Source organism: Pectinophora gossypiella, chromosome Z (genome assembly GCF_024362695.1).
Source record: "Pectinophora gossypiella chromosome Z, ilPecGoss1.1, whole genome shotgun sequence".
In the NCBI taxonomy this organism is placed as follows: domain Eukaryota; kingdom Metazoa; phylum Arthropoda; class Insecta; order Lepidoptera; family Gelechiidae; genus Pectinophora; species Pectinophora gossypiella.
In genome coordinates this window covers 15,427,553-15,442,008 of record NC_065433.1, presented here as the reverse complement: position 1 = coordinate 15,442,008, position 14,456 = coordinate 15,427,553, and the positions used below count along the sequence as shown (strand labels likewise).

At 35.9% G+C, this 14,456-nt stretch overlaps 2 protein-coding genes across 3 annotated transcripts in view; one reads left to right on the top strand and one right to left on the bottom strand.

Annotated features, from left to right (window-relative positions):
• Positions 1–14,456, bottom strand: part of LOC126379824 (epidermal growth factor receptor) — a 96,675-nt gene that overhangs the window by 24,623 nt on the left and 57,596 nt on the right. Inside the window, exon 2 of one of the 2 annotated variants that reach the window (XM_050028754.1) lies at positions 9,575–9,640. The exons of the other annotated variant lie outside the window; for it this stretch is intronic. Coding sequence (XP_049884711.1) covers positions 9,575–9,640 — 66 coding nt within the window. The remainder of the gene's footprint in view (positions 1–9,574; positions 9,641–14,456) is intronic. 2 annotated transcript variants of the gene reach the window in all.
• LOC126379833 (uncharacterized) lies at positions 2,637–4,335 on the top strand. The gene has a single exon (XM_050028776.1). The coding sequence runs from the start codon at positions 2,676–2,678 to the stop codon at positions 3,912–3,914; it is 1,239 nt and encodes a 412-aa protein (XP_049884733.1). The 5' UTR covers positions 2,637–2,675; the 3' UTR covers positions 3,915–4,335.

Here is a 14,456-nt window from a genome sequence, read left to right as displayed (position 1 = left end):
TCGTTTTGTAAATAAAATACAAATAATTTAACAATATTCAAGTCATGTAGTTACTTAACGCTGTAGGTGGTGATCTACCTATTCACAGACCATCTTGACAGTTACAGGATCTAATTTCAAAATATATTTTTTAAAGTTATGGGACGTAAACTAATGAAGACGGATGGTATTAATATTGCGAGTGTGGTGATAGGCTGTCTTGTTTTCTATAATTTTCTTGTCGAGCGTCATTAGAGCATGCGAATTAATGCGATGTCGCTAGTTAGGGCTTGTGCAATGTACACGCACGTAGAAGTTATATCATTTTGCAAAGCATTGCACTGTAACAGCAAAAATAGTTATTTGTTTAACAATAGAGTACAGTTATTTCTATGTGCGAGTGTATAAATCACGAACTTGCGAAGTAGTGTAGAATTGAATCAGGAGCATAGCATGTGATTCTAATATAGACTACTGAGCGCAGTGAGTGATTTAAAAGCATAAAACAAATTTGCTGTTGTGTAAAGCATAGGTAGGCGTAGGCTTTTCACCGCCAGTAAGAAAAGTTTTATGTAAGTACTTAATAAGGTGGTAAATTATAGCTTAAATGTTCAACTCAACTCTTTTGAGTATACTTATAGGGAAGCTGATAGAGGAATAGAGGCTGATTTTGCTCATCCCTAGGGTCAAGGTAAAAAAGGAGCAGCGTAGTCCTTTTACTTTATTTATATTGTTTTTACTTTTTTTCACAAGAAAATGTAACGCTCACTCTTTTTATATTACGAGCTAGGCTGAGATTTATTATAAATCTTATAACGAGTAAATAAGTAACACAATTCTCTTAGTTATACATAACTATCTGTAGCATAACAACAGTACAATAATGACAGTGCATTCAGTTCTATAGTGCATACTCTAATGACCTGTTTTTATTTAACAGAAGTATATAAAACTTTGCTCTCTTGAACTTAATATCTTACGATATGTTGCACTAGCCCTTAGGAATGCGAATAAAATGATGTGGCCATATAATTTCTAGTCATTACGTAGATAAAGTAGGTATTTATCCCCGGCCCAGATTGTCCGAATAACAAAACTAGGTACTAAGAAAGAGATCTCTTGGTAAAGTTAATGTAATGAAATATTAATATAAGTTCCTATCTACTTAAATTTACCAACGACAAACTTAGGAAGATAATATCGCAATATTCTTAAGTAATTGCATACAACATAAAGAGTTAACATAACACTTAGGAATCCTGTAGAATTTCTTTGCAGCATCAGAGTGGAAGGCAATTTCTCTAAGGCATACGTAGTGGTTAGAGTGGAATTATTCTTACTGGCCGTTGCCTTGAACACGTAATCACTGTAAGTGCCGCTACCCCGCGATAGAGTGGGGCTAGATGCTTGCTTATATCGACTAACAACCGACGAAACCTCGGAATCCAGTTATTATTTCATTTGTCGAATAATTTACCTTCCGTATGAGTTGTATAATTATACACTTGGTCAAACCTTAATAGTGGAAAGTTAGTTGTTATCTGATTGTCATAAATTCCTTATAAAGATCTTCATATAACATATTTCGTTAAATGTTCCGAATATGTTTACATTAAATATATTTGATGACCTTCATTTATCCTGAGCACACTTAAGTATAGGTACTCCAGGCGCTGCGTGCTGATTTTGCTCATCCCTAGGGTCAAGGTAAAAAAAGGAGCAGCGTAGTCCTTTGTTCCCATAATCTAGGCGTAGTTTGCTGCGATCATGTAGCTTGCGGCGCCACTGCCGAGCTGCGCAGACCCATCGCATTCTCCACGCCGGCCATGACTTAAAGCACTTGAAGCTATTTTTATCCTATTATTGGGCGAAATTGCGCTGCAGGTTGTATCGATGCACTTTTTTCACTTGTAGTCTACGTAATTGTTGCGCTGTTATATTGCTACACCACCAAGTTGATGCACTGCAATTATGATTTACTATGCGAAACTATGGTGACTATCACTCGCTCAAGACAATGAAGGCATAATATTCCGTCACTGACAAGTTAATACAAACTATTGTTAGATTTTCATGTACTGTTTAGCAATTGTCAACATTTATTATCTACGTTGATAAATATTACAAAATGATAGGTAAGTAGGTATCTATCTTTGTAGAGAAAATCGGAAGATTTGATAATACCATAGAATAATTATGGGATAGAGGAGAGTTATTTAGCTTGCAGTGATAAACATTCGAACAAAGAAAGTTGAGAAATGGAGGGTAAATCCTGCGCGACCGGCGGCGGTTCGTGATGTGCGCTCGCGCGCCTCGTCACGCGTGGCTCTGGGCGGCGGCGGCGCGGCCGTCACTCTCAGACATACTCATTTGCAGGCCAACCAACAAGTTTATTACATATCGCAGATTTCACACGAAACAGCTACGAATAAGAAGTTAGACTACGAAAACTAAATTATTTTCACAACTAAACGTGAATTAATCTGTCCGCGATAAAAACTCACTTACAGGTTAGTCTTTGCCAATATTCTGAAGACATTAGAAATGATTTATTAAAACATTACATTAAATATTTATTATTCAGACAGAACAAATAACAGTATAATTATCTTGACATATTAACTAACAGATAAACTTGTGGTATAAATACTGTCGCAAATCATAATGTTACGTCTGTGGAATACTAACTCAACAAGATGGTGCAGAAATTGCTACTAGAAATATCAAATCAGTTGACGGTGGATGTGATGGATAGAGCCTTCAAGCTGAAGACCGGCAGTCAGGACTGGGTGAAACACATGGAAGTGACCAGAGCGGCACCAGCAGGCACAGGGCTCTTAGGAGCTGTGTTCAGGATTAAATTGTATGGTGAGAATCACATCGCAACGTTTATCGCTAAGGCAATGGTACAGGACCGCCTGCTAAGAAAAAGTTTACAACCGGAAAAATATTTTGAACGAGAAGTCCGTTTTTTCTCTGAAGTTTTACCAATGTTAAAAGAAATTCAAAAATCTGCGGGCGCTAAAGAAAATATACAAAATATTGTTCCCATTTGCTACGCATATCATTGTGACGGAGTTAACGATTTTCTTCTCCTGGAAGATTTACGTGAACGAAATTGCGTGGCCTTTTCTGATAATCCAACAAAATGTGAACGCGATGCGATTTTGACGACACTAGCTCATTTACACGCCGTGTCCATGGCTCTGCGAGTAAAAAAACCAATCGATTTTGCTAAATTGGCTAATGTATTACACGACGTTTATTATACTGACTCCAATAGAGCTTGGTACTCAGTGTACTTTCAAAATGCTATTGACATATGCTTGAAGACTTTGGCTGAATTTGAGGATCCAACTACAAGTGTGTATTACAATAAATTTTTGAAGCTTGTTTCTGATGATCCATATGAACTGTTGATTAAGATTGCCTCAAATCAAAGTATTCACCCGGCAATAAACCATGGTGATGCGTGGATCCCTAACTACCTAGGCACAGGGAACAAAGCTGTCGCCATTGACTTCCAGCTGGCGAGGTGCACATCTCCAGTCACAGATATAATGATGTTCCTTTCAATGAACTGCAGAGAACTAAGAAACAAGAGCGACGCTTTTGACGATATGAAAGTATATCATAATGCCTTAGCTTACTTTTTGGAGGATATGGGCTTGAACGCTGATGAGGTGTATTCATGGAAAGACCTGAAGCAAGACCTGAAGGTCTTTGGTAAATTTGGCATTTTGACTTCGTTGACATCAATTCCTCTCATCTGTAGTACGAGATGCGATGTTCTTGGAGAATTTGAAAAAAAATATAGTGGACTAGATAAGATACCGCTTGAAGAGTTATGGGAATTAACGCCCTTTCAGACGATTGAAGAAAAGAAATATTTAGTTAAATCTGTGAGAAACGCTGTAGATATGGAACTCATTTAAAAAAGGCATATTCAAATATACATTTATAGTTACCTATTTATTACATCACTAGAGATATTCATTTTCTTTTCTACGAACATCACGAGAATACAATAACAATCAACGATCCCTTTATCTACATTCTTAAAGCAAGAACTACGTTTAAGTATACGTTAGACCAGCAAATTGATTTTTTAATTCTTGTCAAAATTCCTGTATGTATAGATAAGGCTGTAAATGAGTGAGGTGCGAGCGCAGTCCGGAATGTTTGGACTCGTGACCGCTGGAGAGAGGAAAACTAATTATCGCCAAGACGCGGCCGAGTACCAAGGCTCCACCAGTGGCTGAATAGACTCGCCTGCAGCGCACGTGAGCCAAATTATACTAAAATGTATATACACAATACACCTCAGATTTTTATATTATACTTACTTAATAATAATCTATTTTTTTACGAAAACAAGGTATAAGTACTTCTTACAAATTAACAACATTTTTTTAGGGAATAATGCATACATACATTTATATAAGCTAACCCCTAACTCCCACGTAGTAAGCCAGTAGTAGAGACCACGTACGGGTAAGCAGAAACTATGGAATTCCATTTGTTACGATCCTGAAAGACTTCTCTTCTTTCCTTGTATGTTTGTTTCTTCATTTTTTCTTCTTCTTTAGGAAATAACCTAATTATTACCTTAAAAGTCAAAATAAAGCCGAGTATCCTAAAATTAATTTCTTATTATTACTTATATAAAAAAATTTGATGGTTACTTGTTTGTCCCGTAAGTGTATAAAACCAGATTAAATAAAATAAACCGTATTTCGTAAAAGTGATTCGCCTGATAGGTAAAGCTAAAGTAGTTTGTTAGTCGAGTCACATACTTTTCCTGAAACTGCGCAAAATGAAGTCAAAATTGAATCAAGGATTGGTACCAAAATAACAAAGTACTTACACTGAATGCAAATGTGTTGATTTGTCACTTATACATATTTAAACACGACACTCGTCTTTAAGCAAATTCTGTATAATATTGAATTTAAATAGGTAACGCGAGCGCGTAGTATGTACTTGTGATATACAAAGGTATAAGTGTCGACCGCTTCATGTGTGACCGAAGTCAATGGAACTACTAATTGGCACAAGAATAGAATATAGAATAGAAATTGATTAATATGGAAGCCTTTTCCAGCAAATAAAGGATTCGAATATTTGTGAATAGTTTAGATATTTTTGCTATGAATTCACGATTCTAAGCGTATTAAATACGTAAGTTTACTTTTCTTATTATCAGTTTATAGATAAGATTTGCACAAAGGACCTTTTAGCAAACGATTTTATGAAAACTTAGTGGAATCGAACATAGAATTTATATATAAGGTGACATGTCAATCTCATACATTTTAATCGGTTTTTTAGCTTAACTTTACTAAGGTCCCAGGACGGTAATGGCCAGTAAATTGCAGTCTGACTAATGACAGATAAGGTTTATCAATAAAGATGTGAAATTCTGACTGAACGAGAATTGCAAAATATAGAGATAAAGATACTTTTATACAAGTTAGTATGTTGCATTTTTACAATTAACTAGATTGCGAATATCTACCTACTATGCATTTACTATTAGTTCTAAGTTGCGGATTATGCAAAAAAGTAAAGCTTAAAAAAATGTATCCTTATAATTCAAGTTACGTGGATGTGTCACATGAAGTAATGCAGCATCCAAAACAGCCTTGTCCATCGGATGTATTGTAACTTAGTCAATGTTTCCAGAACAAACGTCGCTGTATGTAAATACACACAAAACAATACAGGGCAAATGCTAGAGGGCAGTCTGTGTCTCCACATATTATATGTACCTACCTACCCGAGTAGAGGTGACGTCGCCTACATTATTCAGTTTATGTAAAAACTACAATAAATACATTTTAGCTACAAAATACGTTTAAACACGTACATGCTGTATCTTGGGTACTTAAAGTTTATCCCGCCGAGGAACCATAAAAATGCAAAGCGAGGCTGCCGCAATGAAAATTGATAAGTTTTTTAATTTACTAAACAGGAACGCTACGAGTATCATTGTTTAAGAGATTAAAGTACGTGTGAGAATAAATAATGAATGGCACAACCGAAGGATTTCAGGAATATGCAATGTGCTTACCCTTGGATCTCATATCTTAAACATTCAATGGTTTCCAAACAGGATAATAACACGATGACACACATATATAAGCAAATCAATTAGCATTCAATATAATTTAAGTCGTGTCTTCATTTTTTTATCGTGTCGACAAATCGCTTTTAAGTGGGTTGCCTTACAAAATAATTTATGAATATTATTTACCTCTGCTATCAAACGGCTAAAACAATTATTAATAATTTTACATGGACCATAAAAGTCAAGCGGCCATCTTAAGGATGAATAAAAAAAGTAAGCACGACCTCTCCGGGGCTTTTAAAATTGTCAGAGGGCACTTCTAAAAACAGATAATGCTTTTAACATTAAAAAAAGTAGAGTTCATTTTGTAAACGGGTTGTAAACGATCTTGTTGTATAATGTTCTACCGAAAAGGTGGGCAATGCTTGAAATGTCCTGTTTTAGGTTTGTTTGTGTCTCTCGGAAACGACGATGCGAGAAATACTTAACTACCTATTTAATTATGTACATTTACAAACTTACCTTTTAAATTGCTTTTGTTCGTGATAATAATTGTAACAAATTCCCTGTTCCTTGTAAACGTTTTTAATTTAAAACAAGTAGCGAGAAATGCAATTACGCCTTGCCTTCATTGTGGTCCAAAAATACTTAATACTTACTTCGTGATAAATCCTTTTACATCGAGTTTCGAGACTTAAAAAATGTTCACACGCCTACACTTATGTCTAATCGTGAATCACTTTAGGAACCTAAACAATATAATTTATTTGAGTTTGCCACTAAGGCATCGACTCTTTACAAAAAAAGAGCGTCAGCAACATTTAAGTAGACATATTTTTAGGCCCTTGAAAACGATTACGTTTCTGATTTCACCAACGCCTACTTTCAACAAAAACTATGCAAATCTTGAAATATTATGAGAATATTATATACGAAATGACCATTAAAGAAGGGTGGCGGCGTGGCAACTGAGCAAAGAAAGCCAATCAATCTTTACTTAGCGTGGTTCGTGTGGGAAGGGGCTGTAGACACCCAATATGGCTTTAAGAATGTTGACAGTGCTGTGAGCCAGTTGCTGCTACGATTGAGGGTTGCACAACTTTTCTCACAACAAGATTTCTCGTACGAATATTGTCATGTGACCTCGATTACCAAAAACTCTTGTCATACCACGATCGACAGCGTCTAAGTTTTTACTACGACTGCTAGAAATGTAAAACCTTTGTAAATCGTTACTTTTTATGTTTAGTTTTGCATGTTCAGGAAAAGTAATGAAGAGGATGTGAATCTTCCAGAAACTTCGAATCAAGGGTTTTTTTAATGATAGGTTTGACCACAATCTCACCTGACGGTAAGTGACGATGTGGTCTAGGGTCCACTGTAGCCTTGAAGACTTAAAATAATAATGTAACAGTTTTAATGTAAGTACCTGTGTAGGTACCTACTTTAAGCTGAAAAGTTAACATAAATATTCGTGCCTGGACCGAACAAATCAGAGTAACGTTTTGCCGTGTCCTCTAACAACTACAAAGAGGCCTCTACAGAGAAATCTGAACGGTCGATTGTAAATCACTATACCTATGGATGGACTTGGCATTTTTTACTGTCCACCTTCCGGAGTGAATATGTCTTTGTAATTCATCTGGACGAGTCCTGGTGGCATCGTTTTTTATTCAAACACTTATTCAATCACGATTTTAGTAAGTATGCGATTAAATATATTTTATTTTTGTTTTTATAATGTTGTATCATCTTACACTGTTTTTGCCAAATAAGTCTATCTATATCTCGTAGGTATAAATTTTACTCGGTGCTTTCACAGCGGTTTTCAATATTGATCAACTTCTAACTCTAATACACTAATCCTTCACTAAGCACACCATGGCGGGTACAAGAATACTTAGGTACTGTTATTTATTATGTGCCGTGGTCACTGTAGCGTCGTCTCAGAGCTCTTAACGTTTATCTAAAAGCCGGGACACGCAGGCTTGTTTGTAACCACTCCACTCAAAAACACGGGAACAATACATTAGAGCCTTTTAGTGCGTCCTTACCTTAACAACTTATGCAAACTAAGCAGTTGATAGCTCGAGGAATGCAATGTGATATTGTTTGCGTGATGCATGCCAGAGCCAACATTTGCCTTGTTTTTCGGTGTCATGTTAATGAATGTGCAACGCATATTAAAATGAAGAGTTTACTTCATTCTAAAGGTAAATCGTAATTTTACGACTTCAAAAATAATATGTGGTAAGCAAATTAAATTGTATTAGTATATATTAGTACGCAAGTTGAGTATTTTTACGAAGAAGTTGCTTTTTTTTAAATCCGCCAAAAATTTTAAAAGAACATAATTCAAAACCTGTACAAATATATTTTTATTTTCTCATCCCATTTACGCCACAGATGATATCTTACGTGAAGCGTTACTTCTCCAAGTTTTTGTGATATACATCGGAAAACCTGATATTATATTTGAGATGGTGGTGCCAGATTATCACGAAGACAATAATTCAAAAGTTAAATCTTTAGGTTGCGTCTACAGACTATAATCGCGATATAAAGTTTTATTTGGATATTATGTGGGTTTCGGCAACCAGAGTACCTAATACCTAACTTCTTCAGCCGTCAGATAACATAGCAGGAGTTTTATTGCATGCCGCTCAAGGATATTATGCATTTTGATTTTAGTATTTTAATTTTTTTAATTCTAATGATTATTTCGTATCGTATTGTCCACAGAACGTTCAATAGTTACTTAAATCAATTCAATGAGAGACTTTCTCAGGCTACGTTTCCCAAAAACAATATAGATGGCGCTGTAAAGATTTTCCTTCGTTTCACCTTATAATTTCAAGGGTAACAGACACATGCATATTTTATCCTTGTTTTTGGGTATAAATGATAATTCATTACACCCAGGCACAATTACTTCTTCCACACATTATTATTCTGATCAAAATAAAGAGAAGCAATATATGTAGCTACATAAATCTACACACACTTAATGTGATCCAAATATCAAGCAACAATTATTTTTATAAATGCTTCTGCCATTACATTGTGTTTTTGAATAATTATGTAAGTACCCGAGTAATGACAAAATAGGTAATTATCACGTTAAATCTCGACAGCGCCAACTATTTTCTTTATTTAAATTAAGTTTTAAACATAAATATCTTCAAAATTATATTATTTTCAAATTGACTTCTGTTATTAAAATGAGGCGTTTTATTTACCTATATGATTAGGACCGTCTCACGACATGATTTTACTTTAGTGGGTGTTCATTAGACATTATAAGTTAACCGATCATTTGCAGCCCACGTCCACGTTGCTTAACCATGTTTATCTGATGATGGAAATATTATGGTTCGAATTTAAAAGCAAAATGTTCTAAGATTTTCTTTACTTCTAATTTGGATAAACGTAACATTTGATCGTTAGACAACCTTACTTACCTTCTTAGGTACTGCGTAGAAGTTGTTTTTGTCAGTATTCAAAAGAGTATTTTATCAGATTTACCTTCACCATTGTGTGCACGGAGTAGAGTGTTGCTAGATGCATCAGTATGTTGAATAAGAGTATTACCTGAAAATTAAATGACAAGAACACTATTAATTATATTTCCAGTTAAACTCATATAGTAAGTCATCATCACCAGCCCATTAACGTCCCCACTGCTGGGGCACGGGCCTTTCCTATGGATGGATAGGGAGATCGGGCCTTAAACCATCACGCGGGCCCAGTGCGGATTGATGGTTATTAACGACTGCTAATGCAGCCGGGACCAACGGCTTAACGTGCCTTCCGAAGCACGGAGGAGTTCGAGATGAAAACTTTTTTTTGTGGTCACCCATCCTATGACCGGCCTTTGCGAAAGTTGCTTAACTTCAACAATCGCAGACCGAGCGCGTTAACCGCTGCGCCACCGAGCTCCTCCCTATATAGTAAGTAAAATCTTTATTTCCCCTATGGTAATATTTGTAGACGTTGGAGCCTAAACTAGGATACCTTGTGTTTTAGCACTCCAAGCCAGAAAATCATGGTCATGGCTAAAATAACAAAATAGAAAAAGTTGAAAAATAATAGTTACTTAAATTAAATTAAATGTAGTCATTAAAACGTTTCTTAAAAACAAATATGAAATCTATAACAGCACGCGCGCGCGCATGTGTGTTAATGTGTGTGTGTGTGTGTGTGTGTGTGTGTGTGTGTGTGTGAGTGACTTAACTTTAAGTATTGAATCTAGAAACTAATGTAGTTTATACATTTAAAAGCAATGTGCTTCGGATGACACGTTAAGCCGTTGGTCTCGGTTACTACTTACTGATGTAAATGCGTAGTCGATACATGAGTCATGTCAGGGGCCTTTGGCGGCTTAATAGTAACCCTGACACCAGACGACGATACCACGATAGGAGAAGAAAGCAATTTGCGGCACACTAGCGATACCAAACGTGAATGTAAGGCTAACAATTAGTTGTATTGTAACTAACTCATTTCTGCCTTTGGCCAGTGACCGGGCGGACCCGTCCGACTGGTCGTTAAAATTCCCCCAATTCGTCCCGCCGGATGGTTAACACTGTGTTTTACATCAACCGACATCCACACTCTTACTTGCAACATGTAGCCTTTAAAAACGCATATCAATAAAAGTAAAAAACAGGACTTGCAAATAACGGACTTTCCACGATCAGCTTCTCTTTATTTTGATCAGAATAATAATGGGTGGAAGATGTAATTGTGCCTGGGTGTAACAAAAAGGATTACTTATCATTTATACCTAAACACAAAGGCAAAAGATGCACATGTTTGACGTAACATGACGTATGTAAACGAAGGAGGTTTTAATCAATAATTATTTTTCTTTCAATACGGAATTTACTAGGCAGCATGGTCTTATGATCTTAGCCTGACCCACAAATGGGCAAAAGAAAAAAAAAGGGATTTACGAGACTAATTTTGGAACAAAGAACATTTTTAAAATACCAACAGCACTCTAGGAAAACGGTACGTTATTGTTTTAATTTTTCGACTGTTTGTAATTAATACGCTTGATGGTCTCAACTCTTGGACTAAGTGTTTATAACATGTTTGACTCGAGCGCGTGCGCCGTGAACAGCGCAACACGAATTCGTCCGTGTAACGACACTTTTCATCCAGGTAATTTTAAACAACACGCTTAATTCAACACGATACGCTACTTTAGCCAGTAAGTAAATCATTTGTAATTAATAAGGACGTAGTTAATTATTAAGGTATTAAGTTTTGTTGTATTCTTTGTTAATAAGATTATAAGTATGTTTATTTCTAAATGTTAATAAGACTGTATATTGGGGCATTTATGATTTTGCCTATGTAAAGCTTTCAATTGTGAGGTTATTAAGAAACTATTGTACGGGATAATCTTGTTCACAAAAGCTTGTTCATCAGTTATCAGATTCTCTTAAGTTGAAGGCGCCTAAATAAGTAATTTAATAAAACAAAGCGAAAGCTGCCACACAATTCTTTGCGTTAATTACGAAATAAGAAGTGTTGCTAGGGGTTGCGTGGGTATAGCAGCAAAACCTCAATCATTTATAAAGTGATTTCAACCTTACTAGTTCGAGATAAGATTCTGTTAACAACAAACATATTTACATTGATATTTACAACGGGCCTACGTTTTTTCGACACGAAGATAGTGTGGGCGCGGCCTACGTGTTATATTAAAAAATAATGTTGGCCTAGCCTAGCTGCGAATTCGGCCCTGGCGTAACATTAGACGAGAACAAACAATACTAAGAAATATATTTCTAGTTTTTTTACTTTCTCGATGTCGTTTTTTTTGGGATATGAAAGTATACTTTAGCGGTAGATAGGCAAGTGACATAGGCTTATATGGATTAAGAAGAAGAAAACTGATCAAAGATTTTAGGTATTAGGTACTTATACTTAATCAAATAATTACTAGTCTTTTATCGATAGTGACCAAAACTCCATTCAATGATTTGCAACTCACACTTGAACCCACTAAACCATTAATTAATATGAGTCGATACTACGTAAGTTTTCTGAGAATTTAAACAGGATAAGATTTAAAAATAACATATCTAGCTAAAACTGCCTTGATCTTTGAGTAAATGTAACCTACCTAACTGATTGTCTTATGGCGATGATGAATAATAAATATAAAAACAAACATAAAATAAGTTAGTGAAAAGTACAGTTGTGGTGTGGGTTGAAGCTCAGGGTTAAAGCAGCCAAGACGATGACGTTGCTTAAAGTAAGTACGTTATTTATAATGTCCTAGTTGTGGTGTTATAAAGCACCTACAATGGAAGAGGTTGCCTGCTAAAATACCTACTAAAATGCTATGAAAACGATAGAGGAAGGAAGCCTTATACGAAGTTTACAATAAGAAAGGAAATAGATTCACTGTTTAATCTCTGCAGCATAAAAGTAAAAACAACATTATAGAAACAATAAGTTAGCCCTAAGTCAGAAAACATAGTGGACCAGAAGAGCAGTCACAAACTGAGCGCCGTGAGAGATAAGAAAACGAAAAATGAGACACAGGTGACTAATTATGTACAAATAATGCATAATGGGTATGTCTGCGCTCCGCATTTACGAATCCACGTGTACTTATAATTTATATAATAAACAATAACTTTTTTGGCAATTTAAACCGTAAGTCTCATTAAATATTAAATGTGATATTGCGACCGGGTTCTAAAGTGGGTACATGATCAGTCGACCTAAGAAATCAAATGCTCCTTTTCTGCCCTCACATCCTGTAAATGGTATTTAAAAACCTTGAAATTTATTTACTTAAAACGAGGTTGGAAGTGATAACGTGTTTGTGTTATACTGGACACAATTTGTATTCTTAGGTTTATCACGAGGGTCGCGTCGTATCAATAAAACCATATTTGCTAAACTCCTCGTTTCCCGTGGCCTATTTAAGATTATTCAAGGACGTATCGAGTTGTACCGATGTAGTATGTAGAAGCCAGGAGCTTTTAGTCCGTTATTAATTTATTTATTGGTCTTAAAAACAGCTAAATCTGTTGTAAACCATCAGCCACTTCAGTCATGTACCCGAGTAATGAGAAAATAGGTAATTATCAGATTTAATCTGGACAACCCGTCTATATTAAGATATGTCTAGTGTAAGTTAGTAGTCGTTACATAAGCCATGTCAGGGGCCTTTGGCGTCTCAATAGTAACGCTGACACTAGGGTTGGTGGGGTTGGTAATCCATCTCACAACCAAGAAGGAGAACGTAGCCTGGAAAGTCCCTCATTGTGGGTATAAGTATCTATGCTGTTTATTCTTCATGCGTATTTTCATTTGCTTTTAAATAAGTACATTATAATGTTATGGATTTTAAAGACTACGTACTTATAGTCAATTTGGGTATTTTCAATTATGACGCATTTTTATGGCCCGAAGGTTCAAATGTCTGTGATCGCACAAGTCATATTGTAAAATCGCGGTACCAGGACGGCATGGAGTCAAAGAGTATTGGATAGTGTTACTATAGCAACATTATACATGAATGGTTGGATGTTACTCGAATCTGCGAAATGCATCTATCTCATAGAACCCCTTGCAAAAATGTGAAATGAAAAACCTGGAGTATGAGGAGAATGAGGGAGGGGCCAAACAGATTGTGTCCACAGACTTACTTGTCACCGGATACCATCGGGCATTCAATCACAACTTTACTTTATTATTACTGTCAGGTAATAATCTAATATAGAAGGTAAGTATCTGTAATTAAATGACTAGGTCAATACAAAACACGCTAATTACACTATTTATAACGGATCATTATAGAAGATTCGTAACGCAAATTATAATCTAAAACTTATTTAGGTGCTTGATATCTATCTTCCTCCACCAACCCGCATTGGTGAAGTATGCTCCATACCCCCTCCGGTTAATTGAGAGGAGGCCTGTGCCCAGCAGTGGGACGTATATAGGCTGTTTATGTATGTATGATATTTATTTGAATTAAGACAGCTACATCGCCTGTAAAATTTATCTTTAAAAGTGATACTTCATTTTGGATAAAGTTAAAGATAAGTACACAAATTGACAGGATAGTCATCTGTGCTACGTGTCAATTGGTGCCTTTCGTCTGAGAAGAACAGCAATAAGCAAATTTACATATGTTTGAAAGAGACGGAATGAAAGGGTTGGGGGAGAATAATCTAAGTCCGTCGTTGTGTAAGTAATGGCTCATCCACATAGGCGAACAGTTTGCGCGATATCTTTTTATAAGGGAACACAACTTTGAGCGGAAAATCGTCTGCAATAACGTCGCCTCAGCCGTACCATATTGCTCTTTGCGACTATAGTTCGTTTAGGAAACAGTTTAGATCTTTAGAGAATAAATACATAGTAATTCCTGCAC

What these genes read in the sequence shown, in the direction of transcription:
- LOC126379833 (XM_050028776.1), top strand. Translation starts at nt 2,676, where the DNA reads ATGGTGCAGAAATTGCTACTAGAAATATCAAATCAGTTGACGGTGGAT.